This window comes from Nyctereutes procyonoides, unplaced genomic scaffold (assembly GCF_905146905.1).
Source record: "Nyctereutes procyonoides isolate TBG_1078 unplaced genomic scaffold, NYPRO_anot_genome, whole genome shotgun sequence".
NCBI classification, from domain to species: Eukaryota; Metazoa; Chordata; class Mammalia; order Carnivora; family Canidae; genus Nyctereutes; species Nyctereutes procyonoides.
In genome coordinates, this window is record NW_026575082.1 from 667226 (window position 1) to 690014 (window position 22789).

The 22789-nt window shown below is 61.5% G+C and overlaps 1 protein-coding gene across 4 annotated transcripts in view; it reads right to left on the minus strand.

The window, feature by feature from the left end:
* LOC129514485 (nuclear factor of activated T-cells, cytoplasmic 1-like) overlaps positions 1–22360 on the minus strand; it is a 96756-nt gene extending 74396 nt beyond the window's left edge. For 3 of the 4 annotated variants that reach the window (XM_055333079.1, XM_055333078.1, XM_055333076.1), the window contains exons 1-2: positions 22216–22360; positions 8371–9463 (exon numbers count right to left, since the gene is read on the minus strand). In XM_055333079.1, coding sequence (XP_055189054.1) covers positions 8371–9463; positions 22216–22342 — 1220 coding nt within the window. In that variant the 5' untranslated portion in view covers positions 22343–22360. Of the gene's footprint in view, positions 1–8370; positions 9464–18097; positions 18187–22215 lie in introns of all 4 variants that reach the window. The other variant, XM_055333077.1, reaches the window with a different exon arrangement.
* Between the last annotated feature and the right edge of the window lie 429 nt (positions 22361–22789).

A 22789-nucleotide genomic window follows, 5' to 3' on the forward strand; every position in this document is an offset into this window, starting at 1 on the left:
GGTCCGCAGCCACGCAGCCTGGGGCCCCTTGGGAACCCTCCAGGCTCGTCTTCTGGAAGCTTCTATTCTGGGGAAGAGGAGGAGCTCTTGAGGAGCTCCCAGCAAATTACTGTGGTTCTCCTGAATTCCTACAGGGTTCTCCTGACTATAATATGATGATGGGGATGGTGCCACCTTGCTCAGCAGTGTGGATGGTAAATGGGCTGCTTCGCACAGACGCCAAGCTCCCCTGGGAGCCCGCGAGGGCCCAGGGGCCAACTGGCTAACAGAACAGGGATGGTAGCTGTGGGCGACCTCTACAACCTTCCATGAATCTGGAATTCTTATGAAACACAAAGTTTTACAAATGCCTGTTCCTGTGGCGCCTGGAAGGCTCGGGAAATCTCAGGTGGTAAGATGGAGCTGGCTCGTGGCAAGTGTCCTTGAGATGCGCTCCCTCAGCCCCTCCCGCCCTCAAGAAAATAATAAAACAAATCAATAAACCTTAAAAATGCTTGTCCTTGTGCTCGGGAAACAAATTTCATGGCCTGCACCCATCACTACTACCGTTGCCGCCAGAGGCCAGCAAGCTACTGCGACACGAGGGCCCACCGGCCCAGCTCTCCAGTGGTGCCGGGCCTAAATCACTGCCGAGCGCCTGCTGTTTGCACCTCAGTACAAGGGCACCTCTACCCCTCCGGGGGCAGGAACCCTGTCCCAGCCTTCCTGCCTCCCCTTCTGCCTGGGGAGCCAGCACCTACAGGTGGCACAGAAGCCCGGCTCCCCTGTGCTGTGTGCCAGGGACCCCACTGGCCCTGCCCTGTGCGCAGGGCAGCTGGTGTGACAGCGCGGGAAGCAGGTCGCAGTCTCCCCTGGGGCCTCCTCTGTGCGTGGGTGAGGCCTCCTGGGGGTAAGAAGGGGCCTCACACTCCCAGTCTGAATCACCACTGCTTGCGGAGCCGCTGCCACTGCCCATTTCCCATGAGAACTTTCAACTCTTACTGAACCTTTGTTTCCTCCTCGGAGGAAGGCGTGAAGGTTTTTTTTTTTAAATGCTTAGCTCACAGCATCTCCTGACGCCTACACACCGGTGGCCTGCTGTCCCACGGCCCCGTGAGGCCCTCCCCACCTTCCACGGCCGACCTAGCAGGTGCAGCCAGCACGAAGAGCTGCTCTATGGCCGTAGGGTCTCACTGACTGCCAGTTCATGCCCGGCTAAGCCACCCAGGACCAGCGCTAGCCAGGTTGGGCCCTGTCACACACCTGCGCCGAGCCATACAAACACCCTTCCCGCCTCACATCTGACATGCCGACCCACTAACAGGTGCTCAGTGGCAGACGCTGCCCTGACTGCCTTGTGGATGGAGCTGGTCACCACGTGGTGCCTGCGATTCCCTCCATTGTCTCTGGGTGAGGGGACCGGGAGCCCGGCCACTGGGAAAAGTGCTGAGACATGGGTAACTGTCCGCCCTGGAGCCCAAAGCCAACACGACTCTGATGACCCCCAAGAAGCCCTCAGCCGACATCTGGGTCCCATGGGGCAGTGGTGGCTGTGGCTAGCACCCTGGGAGCCCTGTGGCTAGAGGAACCAAGGCAGTGCACAGGCCAGACCTTCCATCTTGCTTTAGGGCATCTCCATGACAACCGCTGACAGTAGAGGGCTGCCAACGTCTGCCTCCTGAGGGACAGCACGTGCCATTTTGCCAAAACACGAAGCCAGAATTCTGGCAAACATACAGATTCAGCACTAATTTCAGAAAATAAAGCAAAACAGAACAGGGGATACCCAGGACAGGCGAGCAGGACACGGCATGCCTTGGGGACACTGGGGGAGACCCAGTCCGGGAGGACCCTGATGGCCAATGGTACTACAGTCTAGGAAGGAGCCATAGCTCTGAGGGGTGCCCCGAGCTACGCCATGGGGTGATGCGCCATCTGGGCTGTGCTGCACAACGGCCACCCGGGGACTGTGGTCCGGGGTGCCTATGGTACTCCACAGGAGGAGGGGGAGGTGTGCCACCAGCGCCAGCCTCGTGGGCACCCTGCAGAGCGCGGACCTGGCTGCCCTGCTCATCTGGGCTTGCGGCTCGCTTTTCCCATTAACCTGCAGCTTGAACGTCTGGAGCAGAACTGAAGACACAGTAAACCTCCTACGGTTCAGCATTCTCTTGCTCCTCACGAGCCCTGTGGCTGTTCTGAAGAGCTTGTGCCCTGCAGCTGAGGGCTGCCTGGGATTCCCAAGGCACTGTGTCCACGCATTGGAAAGCTCATTTTCCACACAAGCCAGAGTGGGGATCTCCATCACCCTCAGTGTGAGGGTTTCTGGCTGGGGCCGAAGGCCAGAGGGGAGGCAGGTCTCCTGAGTCAAGGGTTTGGGTAAAATCCCTTTGCTTCCGAGGTTTCCAGGTCCACGTGGACTTATCATGTAGAAGGAAGCTGTAAAGGCTTTTATAAGTCCTATTTTCCTAAAGCAGCTGAAGCCATAAACTCCGAACCTGGCAGGACCCAGACTTGCCCAAACCAATGACAATCCCACCTGAAGGAAAGGGTGTGACCTCAATCCTAACGCCGTGGGTTCTCAGGGTTGCAGCCAAAGGCCTCCCCACCGCCCGCTGTTTGTTCATTTTCCAAGGGGTCATGGGTGCGGTTATCAGGCCGAGGTGGGGCGGGGGGCGCGGGCACTGAGGCTGCGGGCAGGGATGGGCCTGGACCACACAGGAGCCTACACAGGCCCATCTGGCTCCAGCCCCCAGCTCTGGGTCATAGGTCGGCCTTCTCGGCAAGGACTTCCCTGAGTTGTGTCAGGAGGCCGCAGGCAGGTCCACCCAGGGCAGAGCCCTGAACAGCGATCCAGCAGGTGTTCCCGGGGCGCATCCTCCCCGCCAGGGCCTGCCGTTCCTGGGGGTCCCCTCCCATCTTGCCACAGGTCGCCCCTCGGGGAGGAGCTGCAGGGACAGGACTAGGGAATGGACCCCGTGCGGTGCCTCATCCCTGGGAGCCCTAGGGGCAGCTTTGGTGGGGCACCCCCTGCCTGCGCTATGCCCTCCAGAACAGTGCAGACCCCTCCTCCCTACAGCTAGATGCACGAACCCCAGACGTTCCCTACAGTTCAACTGGGCGGGCGGCTCAGTGAGACAGGGAGCAGGAGCTTCTTTGTCCAGAAACCCAGGCTCACCCCAGGCAGGCTCCAGCCTCACCCACGACACTCTGTGCCCCACCGTGTTGTCACCTCGGGCCTCCGCCAGGGCCTGGAATGTGCAGACGCGGCAGGGGGTGGGGCACCAGGGGTCAGGGCCGAGGCGGGGCTGCGTGGCAGGAGGAGGACGTCCCGGGGGGACCCTGCACTGCTCCACCGGCTGTCCCCCATGGGGCAGGAGCCTGCACATCCAGAACTGCCCTCCGGAGCCCTGAGCGCTGCCTCCCATCCCCCACAGTGAGCTTGTGGAGCACCCAGGCCTGCATGCAGACAGCACTGCCACAGACAGGTCATGGACATGCAGGAGCCCAGACTCCAAGTCCACGCAGCCGTACGGAGCAGAAAGGAGGTATGAAGCCGAGCCTCCACGTAGGCGCTGGGACGGCCCAGATACTGCCAAGGTCACCCGATCCACGTGGTTCCCACAGGGACTGCACGAAAGCCGGCATATTCACTTGTCGGAACCGTTCTTTTTCTAACGCGAAGTTTAAAGCAAACTCAGTGGTTCAGGATGTGACTCAAAATCATCTATGGGGATGCATCCAAGTGAGGGTCCTGCTCCCCAGGCTGCAGGGACCCTGACAGCTGCAGTTGGGGCAGAGCCCCTGTGCTGCGGCCACAGGAAACCCTGTGCCCATGGCTGCCTCCCCAGCCCCAAGGGGTCCCAGGGCCTCCTTGCTCCTGCTGTGGCCCTTGCCCCTTTTCCACCAGTGACATGAGAGGCAGCGACTGCACCCTACGTCCTCTGTGGCCCCCACCATGGCCGGCCCCACACCCACTGCCCTCTTGACGAGAATGCACACCCCCACCTGGAAGAGGAGGAGCTCGGGGCCCTGGGACGAAGGGCAGGCCAGCACGCGGGCCCTGGCCCACCGGGTCCCAGAGCCCAGAATCCTCCAGGGATTAGGCTGCTCTCGGCCACGGCCCTATGGGCCTCAGAGCTTCTTACTCTTTCAGTGTAGATGTGGACGTCTCTACCTGCCTTGTTTTCTTGGGGCCGTGGCCTCACCCGGAAACATACCCGCCCCACAGCCCACGGGAGATGGCCCACCGGGCACTGCCCATCCTGAGGCTAAGCAGCCCAATCCTGTGTGCCACCCCTTCCATGTGCTATCCTCAGAGGAAAGCCTCTGAGTAGACACCCACCCTGGTGGGTCTGGTCCCAACCCCCCACATCTGCGTGTCCCCCCAGCCAGGGCTCCTGACACAGCCAGGCGCCTGTGCACACAGGGTGGGTGTGAGCAGGCCGAGGCAGTGCAGGTCCGACTCCATGGTAATTCCCACACTTGGATCAGTCTGTGAAAGGAGCCGTGTTTCCCATCTCAGTGATTTGACTTAATGTCAGGACTCAAGCTATTCCCGTCCCCAGGAACACTCAAGGATGTGTCCCTTGCTCCTTCCTCAGTTAATAATGGACGCTCACAACCTCATGTCAAAGGGAGACCTGGGGCCACATCCTGCACACACATCCTGGGAAAAGCACCAGGGAGGCTGAGAAGAAGCCTCCTGGCCTCCTCGCCTCCCACGCCCACTCACTGAGCCACAGCCATCAGGTCAGGACACACTCAGGGCCCCCAAGGCTCAGCCATGAGCTCTGAGCCAGAAGGAGCCACATGGGCAGGAGACGTCTGTCCCTGTGCAGGGATTCAGAGCTCAGGCTTTCTCACCATGTCCTCCTGTGGCAAGCAGTGCACATGTGCCCACCCCCAGCCTCAAAGCCTCCCCCTGCACATGTGCCCACCCCCAGCCTCACAGCCTCCCCCCTGCACACAGGTCCACCCCCCACCCCCAGCCTCACAGCCTCCCCCACACACACACCAGCTGCCTCAGCAGTGGGGTGAAGACTGACCTGGGAAGCTGGTTGTTACCACTGGTATCATCATCACCATAGAAAACTCCTTTCTGAAAACGCTTAAACTAGAGAGCTTATGACTCTGGTTTGGCGGGGTAGTGACTCCAGTACGTCACTGCGATTTCTGTGCATTTGCCACACTTTAGGAACAGAGGTATCATCCTGTTAAATTCTAAAACAAATTTAAACTATAGAACTATGAAGTCCTATCAAATGCTGTCATTATGTCTTTAGCTGCAGCAAGGGTGACCTTTCCTCTCTGATTGCTGCAGGCCATAGGACGCCCTGCACAGAGGAGTCACTGTGAGGCCATGTGGACAAAAAGACCCCAAAGGGAAAAGACCCCACAGCACCCCAAGTTCTGGGAAAGGCTAGCGCTGCACACTGTCATTAAAAATCTCCTTTTCCCAGCAGGATGGATGTCAAAGTGCATCCAGCGACAGGAACAGCAGGTTTGTGACAAAGTCTCCACCCAGATTTAGAGGGTGTTAAAAACCCGGCCCTGGGGCTGCACCCGGAGACCCTGCTGATGCCCCAGGCGCTGGCGGGATGGGGCAGGAAGCCTGGTGGGGCCGCCCCTCCCACAGGGCCCCTGCTGCCCTGGGCACCAGCACACAGGACCGTGCGGCGCTGGCACGAGGGACCAGGAAACACATTTTGTGTGGAACCGAAACAGGGGGAAAGGTCAGCGTCCAACCCCCGAGGCAGCGGGGGGCCCTCGGGCTTTGTTTGTTCACTGAGCGCACAGGAATGTCAGACCCCCAGGAGCTCGCGGGGAGACCCCAGGACCAGGCAACGGCTGCCAAAGCCCTGAGCGGAGGAGTCAGGCGCCTGTGGTCCGCACCCAGGGCCTGGGACCGCCAGGGGAACCCGAGTTCCCACAGGCGCCCTGCGAGCCCCTCAGAGGAGGTCGTACCGGGGCTGCTGTGAAAGCGTCCTGCTGTCTTGGCAGATGCAAAGCTGGGGGTTTGGGCTGAACTGAGTCGCCAAAATTCAAGGGTTGGAGTCTCAAACCTGGGACCTCCGAATGTGACTGTATGTGGATGCCGGGTCGAGTTAGAGCGAGGTCACCAGGTGGGCCCTGGCGCAGTGGCAGTGTCCTTGTCAGCAGGGGACTTCTGGACACGGATGCAGCAGAGAAGAAACACAGCAGCCATCCCTAATCCCCGGGGACAGGCCTTGGAAGGAGCCAACCCACCAGCGCCAGGACCTCTGCCCGCGGGAAACTGGTGTCCAAAACGGCCCGGCCTGTGGCATCATGACGCAGCCCGAGTGCGGACCAACACCCAGGACGACTGGCACGGTCACACTTTCCCCAGGCCACGGTCACCTTACAACCTGTGTCTTGACCCCGGAGTCCAGGGGGTCCTGGTATGGGTGACCACAGCCCTCATGGGCCATGAAAACGCAGGCAGTCATAACCGGCACTGCGTCAGCCTGTGTGCGTCAGGTAGTTAGTTACTTTAGGAATATTCTTACTTTTACTTGAAAATTATTAAGAGGGGGGTGCCTGGGTGGCTCCGTCAGTGGAGCCTTCTGCTAAGGTCATGACTTCAGGGTCCTGGGATCAAGTCTCGGGACAAGCTCCCTGCCCAGCGGGGAGTCTGCTTCTCCCTCTCCCTCTGCCCCTCCTTCTGTTTGCCTGCTCGTTCTCTCGCTCTAATAAATAAATGAAATCTTTAAAAAAATTATAAAGACAGTATAAGGGCATAAACAAATCTTTAAATTTTTTAAATGCCTCCAAATGGGTTTTTAAGTTCCCCTGTTTATGAATTAGAGCCAGATGGTGAGACACACTTGTTTTGATGATAACTCTGAGCACAGTAGCTTCCGGAGCTGAGTATGGAAAGTCGATGTTGGGACAGGGATGTGGACACATCTTAACACAGGTCAAGAAAAATCAGTGCTGGGATCCCTGGGTGGCGCAGTGGTTTGGTGCCTGCCTTTGGCCCAGGGCGTGATCCTGGAGACCCGGGATCGAATCCCACATCGGGCTCCCGGTGCGTGGAGCCTGCTTCTCCCTCCGCCTATGTCTCTGCCTCTCTCTCTCTCTCTCTCTCTCTCTCTCTCTCTGTGTGACTACCATAAATTAAAAAAAATAAAGAAAAAAAAAATCAGTGCTGATTGTTTTTTCTTAAGTGGCTCTGAGTACACATGTTGTTATGCCAGAAAGGGGACTTCGCCGGCCCACTGGCCAGACTCACGTGTTTTTTTTTTCCACAAACTCTCACAAGGTTTAGTTGGCTTTGCCCAAAACTACAACTCAACTACCACCCCCCCCCCCACCGCTGCTGCCCCCGCATCGCATGCCGTAGCTCAGAGCGGAGCCCAGCACACGGTGTAGGGAGTGCCTGAGCGGGAACCGGTGGGGCTGATTTCCTGGAGCTGCTTCCATTGGCACCACCAACAAAAAGGGCCGGGAAATCAAATGCCGAGTCCACGACACTCGAGAGCACGCAGAAGCATGTGTGCAGCTGCGTGTGCGTCCCGGGGGAGGGGGGCACAGCCGACACGCCATGGCTGCACCCTGCCACGGGAGGCACATTTTCATGCCTGATAAAAATCCTGGAGCAGAAAGCCTGTGCCAGGGGTCATTAGAGGCCCACCTGTTGGGAAAGCTGTTTAGTTAAAAATAAAAACAGTGGGCTGGCTAAGTGCACCCGGTGGAGGGGCAGCAGCCACACTCCGCCGGAAAGAAACAACAACCCAAGCCTGGCGCTCGGGGCCCGCATGAGCCCTCCATCGTCAGCCAGCGGGGAGCGTGTGCCATCCCTAGGGACCGGGTGGCCGTGTTGTGCTGCGATCGCGGGCAGGGCTGCCCACGGGGACCGGGTTTGCGCTCCGGGGAATTGCTGAGCAGAGGCCCCATCTGCATGTGTGCTGGTGGCAGCAATTAGGCGGGACAAAAGAAGCAGTTGAGCGGTGGAGGCAAACACGGGAGGAGGGGCATTTGGTTTTGTTAAAAAACAAACAAAACAAACAGAAGCCTGCGTGCATGTGCATGTGAGCCCTCATTAGGGGCCAACGGGTTCCCCCCTCATCCATGCACTGGAGTCCTCCCCCAGCACTGAGAACATGGCCTAGTTAGGACACAGGACCTGCAAGGGCATTACTGGTGAACACCAGGTCTTCAGGGTGTCCTCAGAGACAGCAGGTTTGGACACACACACACGAGGAGGGGACGCCGCAACACGATGGCAGAGGGAAGGATGCCCCGAAAGCCAGGGGATGCGATGCCCTGAGCACGCCCAGGTGGCAGGGGCCCCAGAACGACGCGGCCCCCCGGCAGCCTGGTGGGGACCTCCACCCCCTGCAGCCCCCTGCAAGCTCCGTCCCTGCTCACCTGGCAAATGATGTTGGGGACCTGGGCCTGGCCCACTGGTATGGGTGCTGCGGCACCGACAGGTACTGGTCACAGAAGGCACCCTTGCGGATATGTTGGAAAGATGTGAACTCTTCGGGCAGGAACTCGGCCGTGGGCGGCGTGGTCCCCAGGTCCTCACCAGCCGGCTCCACTTTGAGGGCCACGGAGGGGCAGTGGTCTGGGGCGGTCTTGCGTGCCTTCACAGGGACGCCGTCCAGCTCCAGGCTGTTGTCGGTGGTGAGGGCGTTGATGGCAGCCACGATGGCCGAGCTGGTGTACTGCGTGCTGTTGCCCAGCCAGGTGTCATCAGTGATGCTGACCCGTGGTGAGCTGTGCGGGGACGGCGTGGGTGAGTGGTGTGGGGAGCAGGACAGCTGCCGGCCGTTGAGGCCGTACTTCCTCTTGTTGCAGGGGGACGAGGGCCGGGACGTGCGGGCCCCCAACCAGCTCTCCTCCGTGACGCTGGTGCGGGGCGAGGTGGAGGGCGAGTGTCTGGGGGAGCTGAGCAGGCCGCAGGCCCCCAGGCCCCGGGGGAAAGCCTCCTCAGGGTCCGTGGTCTTGGGGGACACACAGGGCGACTGCCATGGGGACGTCTGCGGGGACGCGTAGGGGTAGGAGAAGTTAGACTCATAGGATGAAGCCTCTGAGTTGCAGCTGCGTGAGGACAGGCTGCTGGCCGGGCTGAGGCACGAGGGGTCCCGGTAGGCCTCCAGGTTGGGCAGGTTCAGGGTGGCTGTGGAGGGGGGCCGCTTGGAGCTGGGAAGGACGTCTTCCACCTCCACGTCGTGGAAGAACTGGCTGTTACTGTGGTGCATGCCCAGGTACGAGGTGATCTCGATGCGAGGACTCTCCAGGGCAGGGGCCCCATTGGGCCGGATGTGGCCGGAGGACAGGAAGTAGCTGGAGGGCCCGGTGTCCACAGCCCCACCGAAGCCCGGGGGCTGGCTGGCTGCGGGACCTGGCATGCCCGGGCCTGAGGTCTGCAGGTCGTGGCACGGAGCTGGCAGTGATGGGTGAGCCGGGCCAGGAGGCAGAACAGAGCTGATGCTCGACGGTGCATAACTGTAGTGCTCTGCAAACGGGCAGAAGGGAAGATGGCATGAGGGGCCAGTCACCAAAAAGGACATGCACTGCTCCGTGAGCCCAGCAGCACCGACAGGCCAGCGGGTCCCAGCTTGTCCTGGCCCACCCTCCCTCCCCTGCTGCTGGTGCTCGGGCTCCCATCGCCCCCACGCCGCCGCCACGGGCTCCCACCGCCCTCCCTCTACTCAAAGACTGCCTGCCCAGATCTCAGTCCCCAGCCGCACCCGGAGTCATCCTCCCTGGGTTATCTCTTCTTCAACATGTAGCATCACTGACATCCACCATCTCTGACCAGGAGAAACTAACTTTGCCTGCCTTAGTGTACTTGCCTTCATGGCTGTCTTCAGAGCCTAAGCCTGTGCCTGACAAACAGGTGGACAGACGGATCGATGGGCCCGTGGGTGGATAGACGGGTGAGTGGGTGGGTGGAGGGGTGGACGGGTAGAGGGATGGGTGAGTTCCAGCTACAGGAACCTGGACTTTTAAAGAGATTTAATAACCTAATCACTGACAAGGTGCCTTAACCACTTGCTACAAAGAAAACACCTCAAGGACCAGACAGAAGCACAGGTTTTGGGGTCACTCTCATGTAAATTCTGATGCTAGTTCATGGCCTAGTGATCCCAGTTTCAAAAAAAAAAAAAAAAGCCTAGAACATCAATGCACAGCAAGATTTAAGAATCGTTACATGCTAATTATAACCTCTATAAGGCATGTTTTAAAAAAAATCATTACTGCCATAATTAGAATTTTTACCAGAAAAGCCACATTTCTAGATTTCCTATTTGAAAAGACACCTAATAACACCTTGGTACGTCAGTGCCGTGCACTGGGAGGAGTCTTCCGAGGTCTCTAAATAATGGAAGTGCATGCCTGGAAACCATACACCGGGCCTGGCTTAGTGCGCTGCGGGAGGCCCCAGTCCCATGACACTGCTGCCCTTCTGGGCAGGAACCTGCCCGCGCCAGCACTGCCGGGCAACGAGCGTCCCCAAGTATGGGTTCACACTCCACTATGTTTGGGGACAGAAAGGGGCTGAGCACCCCAAACACAGGGGGTCTCTGCCCGCCGTTATTTCCAAGAGCCATTCGACCACTCCCTGGTTGTGCAGGCTCTCTCTGTCCTTGGAATCACCAAGTCCCTGCTTTTACTGCTTGGGGGCCCCCAGACCTGAGTGCTCCCTGGAGGGCCTCTGCTCCTCCAGGCCCCCCAGGTGCTGCAAAGAGCGCACAGCCACCCCCCTCCCCGAGGGCATCAGCCTTCCAGATGCTTGGCTCCAGTACCAGACGGCCTGAGGAGCCCTGCCCAGGAAGGGCTGCGTCAGGATGGCTGTGCCTGCATGAGCCTGCAGCTCATGCACCCAGGGGCCCATGGCCTGTGTCCCGTCAGCACGGCCCACCTGCTCCCATGGAGTGCAGTGAGGAGCTGGGAAGGCCCAGCACCCTCCCCCACCCCCCCCACCCCTGTTTCCGTTTCCCTGGGACAGGAGGTGGTGCTGGGCCCAGGGGGACCTGCCCCTGGGACCCCCTCCCATGCTCACCGGAGCTTACGACGACCCCTTCGCACCCTTAAATGCTCACCAACACCCTCAATACACAACTGCAACCAAAAGTTTAAAGCTATAATCTTTGTAAAAATCAAACAAGGAGTGAAAAACCCAGAAAAGGAAGTTCCCAGAGGAGGTCAGGGATCCTCAGAAGAGGCAGTGCGGGGGCTGCGGGTCCCAGGGCCCCCCCTCCCACGGCACATCTCCCACACCTGGACCTGCCAGGCTGCTGCACAGGTGCCCCAGCAGAAGTGGTCTACGGGGACCCAGGGGGCAGTGGGGGCCAGGCCTGCGGGGGGAGGCGATTGCCCCAAGCGATCCGCAGGGTGGAGAGGGCTGAGGGGCACACAGGATCCGTCAGGAGCTACAGGGGGGTGAGTGCTCATCACCATCCCCCGTGACCCGTCTGAGAGTTGCCTCAACAGATGGCTCACTTTAGCCACACGCACGGTACTTTGCCTGTATTATTCATACTTCTGCACATGTACATGACACATGTCTCCATGTGCCCCCACATGCATGAGACACACGTGTACAAGCACACATGTCGGGACGGGGCCATGACACACCTGCGGAGGTAGACCTGTTCAACCAGCGCAGGGAGCAAGTCGGTGAGTGTGCACTGTACCCATCTGCGCACAACGACCATCACCGTCAAATGACTGATAGAGTTCGTTTTGCACGCTCAGGTGGGCACGATCTTCACACTTAGACTTCAACCCATAAATGTACTGTGTCACACAATCACACAGTGCGAAGAGTGGAGGGCCCCCCTCCACCCCAGCTTCTGGTTCACCGCCGGCGGTGGACTCCGCCTCCCCCTGTGCTGTGGCACCCAGGACACGCGCTGCCCAAGCACCTGCACAGGCTGCACACACCCTCTGGCCATCTCCAGCTCCGCCTATGCATCCATGACCCCGGTTGTTGCTGGCCCCTCCCCCCGGTTCCATGTCCGCACCCCACACACCCATCACCCCCCTGCTGGCCCCTCGTTGATCCAGGTGGGCACTTTCCGGGGCCCCCGAGAAAGGAGCAGGGTGCCACCTCCCGCATCTCAGCTCTGCCTAGGCTCTGGGGGTGGACATGCCAGTGCCCCAAGAGCCCTGTGCCACAGACACCAGGGGTGGTCCTTTCTCTGAGCATGTCTCCAAGTAGCCATGAGGAAGCAAGGAAGCGAGTGGCCGACCTGTGGGCTCAGGCCTAACTGCCCCCCAGGCCCGACCTGGAGGTGGCGACGTCCTCACCACAGGGACAACCGGGCCAAACGCTCCCAGATGCACAAGGGCCCTGGGCCTGGACCACGCTGGTGGGGAACATGCTCCAGGGCGGAGCACACAGAGAGAAGCACATGACCTAGCCTCTCGCCAGCAGCAAGCTTCCCTCTCAGACAGAAATCACCTGTGGCATGAAAGCTCGCAGTCAAGGTTGACGGGAATGTCAGGCACCATCGCAAGGGTTAGAGCGTGTCACAGACCCTGCCCGTGAGGAGTCCAGGACGTCCCTGGGCCACCCCTGTGTCCCGGCCCAGTTGGTATCACAGGTGTCTACAACTTGTTTTAAGAGATGGGGGCACCTGGCTTGCTCTGTCAGAAGAGCCTGCAGCTCTTGATCTCGGGGTCAGGAGTTTGAGCCCTGCGTTGGGAGTGGGAGCTGGTTGAAGAACTGAAAATCAGGAGAGAGAGACACATAGCAAGAGCATGAGAGAGGGAGAGCGCGAGCTGACCCCATGGGTCCAGTAACAATTGTTGGCGGAAGGTAATCTCGAGATTTGGAAAACAAATCCTCGCAGAGTCAATGAGGTAGGTCTGGGGGCCTCTCCCCTTCAAACCCCCCCCCAACCCACCGTGCTCCAGGTGCCCCGACCTGAGGCTGACTGCTCAGGGCGCTGAGGCTGGTGGGTGGGGGGGCCTGGGGGACTGGCAGACTGAGGCAGGTCTGACCTGGGGTCTGGAAGAGGCAGGGTGCAGGAGAAGAAGGGCTCTGACACCCAGAGGATCCTGACACGGCCCTGACATAAACCAGTCTGTCAGTAATCACGATTCCAGGAGACAAGAAAAAAAAAACCTAAAGCTTCCATTTAAAAACAAAAAACCCACCTAAAGCATGACTTTTCCTTAATTAAACAAATTACAAACTGAAAGCCTTAAGTGCCTGAACTTCACTACGAACAACGGGGGCTGTCGAGTGATGAAGGTCCATGTTCTAGAGCAAACACACGTGCACGGGGACGGCCCAGCTCGGCCCTGGGCCTGGGCGCTATGGGAGGGGGCAGGGGGAGGGCTCCCTCCACTCCCCCCACATCTCCCCTCCCCCCTCCACTGGTTTGGTTTCATTAACCACCTAAACTGTTTTCAAATCCAAAACCTTTCACTATGGGAAGCACCACACTCACGTGGAATGACTTTATTTCCAGTATCTTCCCTAACAGTCCTGAGATGCTCCGGCTGACTTACGTCCTACCAGGAGCTGGAAAACACTCAGCGCCCGTGAGGGTCACGCTCCTCGGGACGGTTGCTTGCCAGGCCGAGGGCTGAGGGCCGAGGACTGTCCCTGAGAGGCGAGTACAGGAGAAACCGCCCGACCTCGGCGAGCATTACTCCAAAGGTTTCCTGCATGGACGATACTAAATCCTGTTCATCCCCTGAAAACACAACCTGCATGTCTTGGTTCCCAGATGTCCACCCGGGCAAGGCGCCTGGGGCCACGAGGATGGGCACTTCGGGGACACAGGATGCGGGTAGCACCTAGGCAGCTCCACCCCTTGGGCTAATTCACAGCACACTTGGCACAAGGGTTTCATCTCGTTCTCAGAAAATTTATTTCAGAACCAATTTTGTCATTTCTCATCAACTAGGAGAAGGTATACCTGCATCCTCTCTCCTGGCACTGATAGTGCCTGGGCCTCCCCACGCTGTTCCACTCATACCAGCAGGTGCACCAGGTGAGCTCCCTTCGGGTCCACCCACTGAGCCGGTCCCACCCGGCCTCTCCTCTGGGGCACGTGCTGGCCTCGAACCACAAGACACAAAGCTGGACATTGAAGCCCAGGAGCCGCGACAGCCGGTCCATCCTTGCCGGGGGCACCGAGAGCCACCAGGCAGTGGGATGGTCATTGCCCAGGGAGTGGAAACAAAACAAAACCACAACTTGAAACACACTCCAGGCCTGGAGCTCGCCGCGGGCGCTGTATATGCGCAGCACCCAGGGGCGCTCAGTCCACGGGGCTGGGGCTGCCCATCGACCTGTGTTGGACAAGAAACCTGCGGCCTTAGAACGGCCCCTCCCGGCAGCACCCCCACTGCCCGGCCCACAAACAGGCACACCTACCTCTCGTAGGGCCCTGGGTCCAGCCTGGTGCCCTCGGGGGTGTCCCCATGGCACCCGCTCCCACCACCCCTGGGGGTGTCCCCACGGCCCCTGCACACGATTTGTCACCTCAGGCCGCCACCCTCATTCCCCGTTTTTAAGGAATTAAACATCTGCGTGTCGTCAGCAACCGTGTCACTCAGACAAGGACACAGGACTAACACGTCCTGGGACAATAACCACCAGGTGGAACAGGCCTGGAACCCTGGGACAAACCGCAGAGGACGGCGGCCCTGCAGGCTGAGCGCGGCCCCTGAGCTCCTGCCTGGACACCCTGGTTCCCCTGTCACCGTCCCAGTGCTGAGCGCGGACAAAGTCCCTCCAGAGACGAGCCCTTTCTTGTGGCCCTGAGGTGCTGCCTGCGGCCCCGACGTCCAGCCCCGGCGTCCAGCTCCCACCTGAGGCCCTGCCAACTTCCTCCGAGTTGCCAGGGCGACGACAGCAGACAGCCGAGCGGAGCCCCGGCCTGTGGGAAGCAGGGCCACGCCCGCCTCCCGGCCACCGGCCACCGGCCACCGACAGGCGGCTACTTCCTGAGAGCCCCGGACGGCTTCCGGGGGCCTGCTCGTGGCTCGGGGAGGGGGCTCCTGCCCAGGGGACCGGCCCACGGCCTTGGGGACACAAGGAGGCCCCGGGACCCCACACAACCTCGTGTCCAGCCCTGCGGCCGGTCAGTCCTGCGTGAAGCCTGGTCAGCGCCACGCCTGGCGAGCCCTCAGGGAAGAGGGAACTCCAGTCCCCAAAGCGGGTGGGCGCCGCGGACCCCGGAGCTCGCAGGCTGCGGGCGGGGGGGTCTGTCCGCATCCCTGCGCCGTCATGGATGAGGCTGTTACCCTGCCTCACGGCCCAACTCACAGGCACTCGGTCACTGTTCATACCCAGGCTCGTTCCAGAAACAACGTGAAGCCCTTTCCATCCCCCTGAGAGGCTGGCGAACCTAACGGATCATCTAATATCTAATCATTACGACGCGGTTACAAACACTACGAACGAGAAGAGGGGGCTTCGCGCCTCGTCAAAACCTGGCAGCAACCACAGGTGCCCCCAGCAGATGGCAGGTCCACAAACCCGGTCCGTCCGCCCCAGGGACACAGTCAGCCCTCAGCAGGAAGCCCACGGGCCCTGAGGTGACGCGGAGGGATCCTGAGGGCACGTGGCCAAGAGGAACGTGACCCTGACCCCAGGACGTTCTGGGAAAGGCAGAACTGTGGAGATGGTGCAGACCTGGGGTGGCTGGAGCTGGCAGGGTGAGGAGGACGGGGGGTGGGGGTCACGGAGGGTCCAGGGCAGCACACAGACCCCGTGGGACCCAGGGACGGGCATGCGACCATACACGTGTGCAATCCCGCAGCATGCGCGGGCGGCCCTGGGCCAGCCCGAATGTGCACCATGGCCTGTGGGTGATAAAGACGAGTCGGGCAGGAACAGGTGCCTCACCCTGTGCAGGTGTTAGGGACAGGGCAGGGGGTCTCGGGGAGTTCGCCTATCTTCCTCTCGACTCTGCCGTGAGCCTAAAACCACTTCTCAAAAATAATCTTAATAAAACATGAATACCCCTCACAAAAATATGTTAAAAAAGGAATGTTTTCTAGCCACTCCTAGCACAAGACTCGGGAAAGAGCCCCTTCTCTGCTCATCCTCCTCCACGCTGCCAGTGGCCTCCCTTCCCCCCAAGCCTGGTACGAGCGGAGGCCCAGGTGCGCAGTCTGGAGGCCTTCCTGCAGGAGGCTGTCTGGGGCTGTGTGCCTCTGGGGGCAGGGCTGGGGCACCCATGCAGCCCTCAGGATGTTACTGCAGCTGAATTCGGGGGGCACATGGCGGTGGCGAGGCCCTCCCGGATCTGGGCACCCCAGCCGCAGAAGCCCCCCTTCCAGCAGGGCAGCACCCAAGGACCGGAAATGGCCGTGGCCCCGAGCGTCCAGGACCGGCCTTCACGGCCGTGCGGGCCCCATGTTCGCCCCGCGCCTCTCCTCAAAGACCCGCTCATCGATGGAACCCAAGGGATGAGGATGTGAGGGCCGGCTCCCCAGCAGCACCACAGGAGGCCGGACCCAAGCGAGAGCCCAGAAGGCCTCAGAGAGCACTGCTCCCGACCCCTTCCAGCGATCATCGGGGCTCCTGCCAACCGCAGAGGCTGGGGACCCCCCCCAGAAGACGAAGATGGGGTACAGAGAACAGAGTGCAGGCAGCCTCTGCCTGGTTGGAACGTTTATTTTTTAAAAATGAACAGGACGTTACAGTTTTTAAAAGACGGGTGGTGAGTGACATGGAAAATATTAGACAATCATCACAGACGCGGTCGCGTGCGTGCCAAGTGTGCTGCGGTCAGCTTCCTCCCTGCGCGCCACGTGGGCAGGACGGGGTGGGGGCCGGGCGCCCTGCAGCGGGGTCCCTGCCCCCCCCCAGCCTGCCAGCCGGTGCCCCAGGAGCCATAGCGCCACGCGGGAGCACCCACTCCTGCAGGCCGAAGGTTTCCACGGTTGTTTGTTTAACGGAAACCTTTTTGCACAGAAGAGAAAATGAAAGAGAAGAAGGCTGTGCGCCCCGAGGGCTACGTCTGGGAGTCTGGGAGGGGGTGGGCGGAGTGGAGGTCTGGGGGGAGCCTGGCCCCTGCCCTCTGGCCACAGCCGGCTGAGCACCACCTGTCCCGCTGTGGCCGCCAAGTCCCAGGCCTTGGACACTCCTGTGGCCAGGCGTAAGCAGCACACTGCTACTCCAGCCCCCCCCCACCGCCCTGCCACAGGGGGCGCTCCACACACCCCACCTCTGAGTGCTGGCCACCCCCACCCCTGCTCCCTACCCTGCACCCCTGTCAGCAGGGTGACCGCCCCCCTCTCCCTGCACTCCACGCCAGCCCCTCTGACTTCACTCTGGTTCCTGCCCACCCCAGGCCCAGACCCCTGCGCTCTTGAGGGTGGGCTGCATCCCTGATCCTATGCCCCAGGCCCCTGCACCCCAACCTGACACCCCCCGCCCCTCTGCACCCTGACAACACACCTCTGAACCATACTCTTGGCCATGTATCCTCTGGGGCCCTGTACCCCATTATCCTGTACCCCTGGAGCTCTACACCCCAGGCCTCTACATCTCCTGACTCTGCACCCCTGGGGCTCCTGCACCCCAATCCAACACCCCTCCCCTGTACCCCCCAACCCTGCACCTCAGAACTGTGCTCTTGGCCTTGTACCCCTCCCCGAGCCCCTGCACCCCCCCAGTCCTGTACCCCAGCCCCAGCACCCCCCCAGTCCTATACCACCAGGGCCCTTGCATCCCCCGAGTCCTGTACCCCCCCAGCCTGCATGCCCCCAGCCCTGCACCCCATACCCTGCACCCCTGGAGCCCTACACCCCAGGCCCCTGCATCCTTTGACCCTGTATCCCTGGGGGTTCCTGCACTCCAACCCAACACCCCACCCTGCACCTCAGAACCGTGCTCTTGGCCCTGTACCACCCTCCCTGGGGTCCCTGCACCCCCCAATCCTGTACCCCAGAGTCCCTGCACCCCCCCAGTCCTGTCCCCGGGGCCCTGTACCCCCCACCCTGCACACCCCCAGCCCTGCACCCCAACCCAACCCGCCCCTGAAACCCCTGACCTGGGGACCCCTTTACCTGCCCCTTGCACCTCCGTGGCCCGCACCCCCGGAGCCCCGCATCCCGAGGGCCCTGCACCCCTCGCCGGCCCCTCCCGGCCCCAGGCCCCCCGCGGACCCACCTTGGGCAGCGGCGGTGCCCTCGTCGCTCTGGTTAAACTCGAAAAGGAAGTCGAAGTCGAACTCCTGGTCCTGCTCCAGCCCCGTCATGCTGGGATGGGCGTGGGGCTGGGGTCAGCGGAGGGGGCGGGGGCGGGGGCGGGGGCGGGGCGCGGGGCGCGGGGCGCGGGGTCAAGGTCCGGCCGGGTCAGCCGGGTCCTGGCCTAGTCCGGGGGCCGGGGCCTGGTGGAGGTCGGGGTCGGGTCGGGTCGGGTCGGGGTCGGGTCGGGGCCCAGAACGTGGCCCCGGCCGCGGGCACCTGTGGTTGCGCCGCCGTGGGCTCCGCCGCGCCGGGCCGCGTCCCGGGGTAACGTGACTCCCGCCCCCGCCCCCGCCCCTCCCCCCCACGGTTTCCGGGTTGACATAAACAAGCCGCTCGCCGGCCGCGGCTTCCGAGTTTTAAATAAACTCTCCCGGCAGCCCGGGCGCACGCACGCGGCCCTCCCGTGTCCCCGCTCCCCGCCCGCGCCCGGGGCTCCCTTGCGCGCCGGCGGCCTGGGCGCAGGGTGGGGGTCCGCGTGCGCCCCCGCGGCCGGCGGAGAGGGCGGGGGACCCTGTGCGCCCCCGCGGTCGCGGTCGGGGGAGGGGGCGGGGTCCGCGTGCGCCCGGGCTGCCCGGGGGGGGGGGGGGGGGGCGGGGGCGGGACAGGAGCCCGCCGCGGGGCCCCTCGCTGGCCCCCGCGCGGCCCGGGACACCCTGTGGCGCAAAGATCACGACAGGGTCCCAGGGAGTCGGCCCACTGAGTTTCCGTAAAAGTCCTTTAAAAAGCTCCCAAACCGAGAGCCTCCCTGGGGTAAGGATGTGGCGTCTGGGTCCCTGCCGGAGTCTACAACATGCACGACCGCCCAAGGCGGGTGCGCCCAGCCCAAGGCCCACCGGCAGTGCAGGGACAGCAGGGCCTGCTTCCCTGGCTGCTCTGCTCCCGCCGGAAGGCCACTTCCCTCCCTGTCGCTGGGAAAGTGCAGCCCCCCTATTGTGAGTGCTCCCCCCTGCTCCGACTGCCCACAGTGACCAGCTGACCGCAGCCCCTTCGTGCTCTGCCGTCTTCCCTACAGGCCAGCAGCCACCTGCCACCGTTTCTCCTCCGTGGTACCTCTGCTCACTCATCCTGCTCCCTGGAGTCCACCCAGAGCTGCGCAGCTGAGAGCAGGGGGCTCTGGATCCCAGGCTGGGCTGCCGGGCAGTGTGGCCACCGCACACGGAAGGCAAGAGACATGTGGGCACTGTGTGTCCTCTCTCCCAGCTGTCTGCTCTGACTGTCCCCGTGTGTGGACCTGCAGGGGACTTCATGGGACACTGAGATCCACCCGTGGAGGGAACTCCCATGGAGAGAAGGGAGTGCCCTGAGCTGGTGTCTGCAGGTCTGCAGCTCACCAGCACTGCCCTCTCTGCCCTGCAGGCCCTTTGGCCCCACAGGCACTGCTTCCCTCTCCTCAAGCAAATAACCTGCAAGTCACGTGCCTCCACCCCAGGCTTGTCTCCCCTGCCCCTTTTCAGATGGCTGGTTTTCTCCAGTGATAAACTATGGCTCACTTTGGCCTGATTTAGTTTCTAATAATAGTCCTCACTTTGACATGGATGTTGGAGGGTTGTTGTGTTTTAACTTAGCTTTTTTTGCTGACCTTTGGGCAAACGAAGTCTGCTTCTATGGAGAAGCGACACTTCATTTTCTCTTTCCAGTTGTTTTCCCCGCTGCCACCTCTCATCCCCACCAAAAATTTACATGGGCCCTCATGTAGTTTAGTCGCCAGCTTTTCGTTTGAGGGTTCGAGAGAGCGGGTGTGCACTTCCCCGTGCAGGTGTCCACTTAGTTCCCACCTGGCCGGGGCGGGACGGGGACAAGGCCCAGGCCCTCTCTGTCCCCCACCTACTTTCAGATCCCTCAGCACAGGAGCCAGATGGCCAGGCCAGTTTTATAAAAGCTCCTCTTAACCCCCCCCCCGCCCCCACCCCACCCCGTGCCTTTCAACTGGTAAATGGTTCAGAGCTATTTGCCAATTCAGCAGACACTCCTGTCCTGATGGAAATGTTTAGCTTGGCGCTTCCTCCTAGCGGCTGCGGGTGTTCACGGTGCACAGGGCTCCAACCCAGGGTGTGATAAAGCAGGGCCTCTTCTAATCTGGATTAGGGAACAAGGCTACGAAGTTAAGTGTTGGGAGAACAGAGTGAGCTTTGTTCTGCTCCGGAGAGCCCGCGGGCCTTCTGTGTGGAGCAACCCTGGAGTGGGTGGCTGGGTGGCTATGATTGAGGCCTTGCATTTCTCTGTATTCTCCACGCGGAAAAACAGGCACAGAGCCTTCAGAAACAACAGTGGCTAATGAGCTTCAACCCAGATGCTCATTAAACCACAGGGAAGTGCCGGGGAATCTCGCAGACTCTCACGCGGGCAGCTGATGCCTTAGTCAGGCCTCAGAGAGAGGACACATCTTGTCCCCCGGAGCCCAGTGAGGCAGGCGCTGACCTGCAGGAGGCCGTGTCTCCCATCCCCTCAGCCTGGCTGCGCCAAGAGCTCCATCACACTCTCTGGCTGCCTAGTGGCAGCCTTCTGTGAAATACCCCCCAGTCACCTCGTAGTCTCCAGGCACCACTGCACCTGGCCTGCTCCCTCTTCCCAGAGGCCCTTTCCAACGCACTCTCACCAGGAGGAAGCAGGAAGAATCAGCACCAGCCCAGAGATGGGGTTTCTACTTGTAAAAAAAGATTATTCCGGGATGGACCACTGAGTCTTCAAGTAGACATTTGAGCTTTGAAAGACCCGCATTTTTTTTTAAAGGCAGTGTTAAAAAAAAAATACATGTGCACAGACTTTGAAAAAGGTGCCCAAGAAGTTAAGACCAAACCCTTGGCGCACTTTTAAAAAATTGCTCTAACGGCAGGAACTTGTCCCATAAATACTCCCTGATGCTTATGTTGAAATATTTCCTGAACTGGGATGAGATGGAGAAACATACCTCCTCCCTCACTGATACAAAACAGAGAGGAAATGGCTGAGCACCCTCTATCAAGGGTACTGCCTGGGGCTCATCTGGGTCACCAACACGTACCTCCCCAAAGCTGCCAGTCCTCGGAGAATGCGGCTCTGCGGCCATGGGCCCACTACGGGGACGGTGCTGGAAGGACGTCTGCCCTTATAAAAAGAGGAGTCCCCACTACACACTGGCATCTTTGCCAACTTTGCTAAAATAATTCAAAAAAATACTTGGGCGCTGATGAGGTGTTTGGGAAGGTGTCTCCCCATTTCCCGGGCACATCTGCTGTTCTGATCCCTACTCAGGGTGCTGGTGGCCCCTGCTGGAGCCTGTCCTCAGACACCTGCAGGAGCATCCCCGTCAGGAGCTCCAGGCCGCAAGGCCAGGTGCTGGCTCCTGTAGGGCGGAGGGCAGGCGTGCGGGGCCCTTGGCCAGACTCGGAGGCAGGAGTGTTTTCGGGACATACACTTAGGCGCCTTTGGGACCACAAACAAGCAGCTTGAAACTCGAGGGTCCCTTTCACACTGTCCTGAGCCACTTTCTACAGCTGAACTCCCGGCTGCAAGATTGCAAAATGGATTGAATTAGGGGCTGTGTCCACACTGTGCATCCGATGCCCTGGAGTTCTGCGGGCCGAGCTACCAGCAGGACGGCGCCGGGCTGGGGGTGGGGGTGGGGGTGGGGGTGGGGGCGGGAAGGGCGCAGACCCCACCTCACGTCCTGGGCTGGTCTCCTGAGCCGTCTGGTGGCCTTGCCCCACTGGGAAGAAACCGGCCACCTCCGTTCCCAAAGAGCCCACCAACACCGTCGAGCGAGCCCTGCCCTCGCCCGGTCCCGGCCGCCCGCGCCTGAGCTGAGCCGGTGCCGCGATCTGCCGCCGGGCTGCGCGCAGCGCTGGGGAGAGGAGACACCTATTGGCGGGAGGGAGCGCTGGGGACCGAGGCCGCTCCGGGGAACACCAGGGGGACCCCGCTGCCCGGGTGGTGCCGCGCGCGCCCCCCGCGGCGGCGGACCCCTCCCGGCGGCGGACCTCGGCCGGGCCCGCGCGCCCCTCCCGGCCCGCACCCGCGGGGGCACGTCCTCGCCCGGGAAGGGGCGACCCGCCGGCTTACCTTCCTCCGCCGACTTCATGCTGCCGCCGGAGGGCGGCGCGGGCCCCAAACTTTCTCCGCTCCCGCAGACTGCAGCCGGAGGCCCGAGTGGAAACTTGGAAAGGGCTGGAAAACTGGTACTTGGCATCCACGCGGCGGCGGCGGCGGCGGGCGGGAGCGGAGCGGGAGCGGGAGCGGAGCGGCGGCAGGAGAGGCGGGAGAGCGGGCGCTCGGCTCTCCCGGGAGCGCAGACCCCTGCCCCGGCGGACGCGCGCCCGGCCCGGCCCGGCCCGGCCCGGCTCAGCACCGCGCGCCCCGCAGAAGTGTCATCGAGGGGCGTGTGCGCGCGGGTGGCCCGGCTGCGCCCTGGGGCCCGGGCCTGGTGGCGGCGCGGCGGGGCTCGGAAGTGTGCGCTCCCGCGCCCCGGTGCCCTCGCCCGGCCGCGGGATCCGGCGCGGCGACCGTGCCGGCGAGGTCGGAGTCCTCCGGGTCCCGCTCTGACGCAGGGCCGCGCTCTGCCTCCTGCCTTTTTAAAGCTGGAAAACACCTCCCCGCCTCCCCGCCGGCCCGGCCGCTCCCGCGCCCCCTCCCTGCC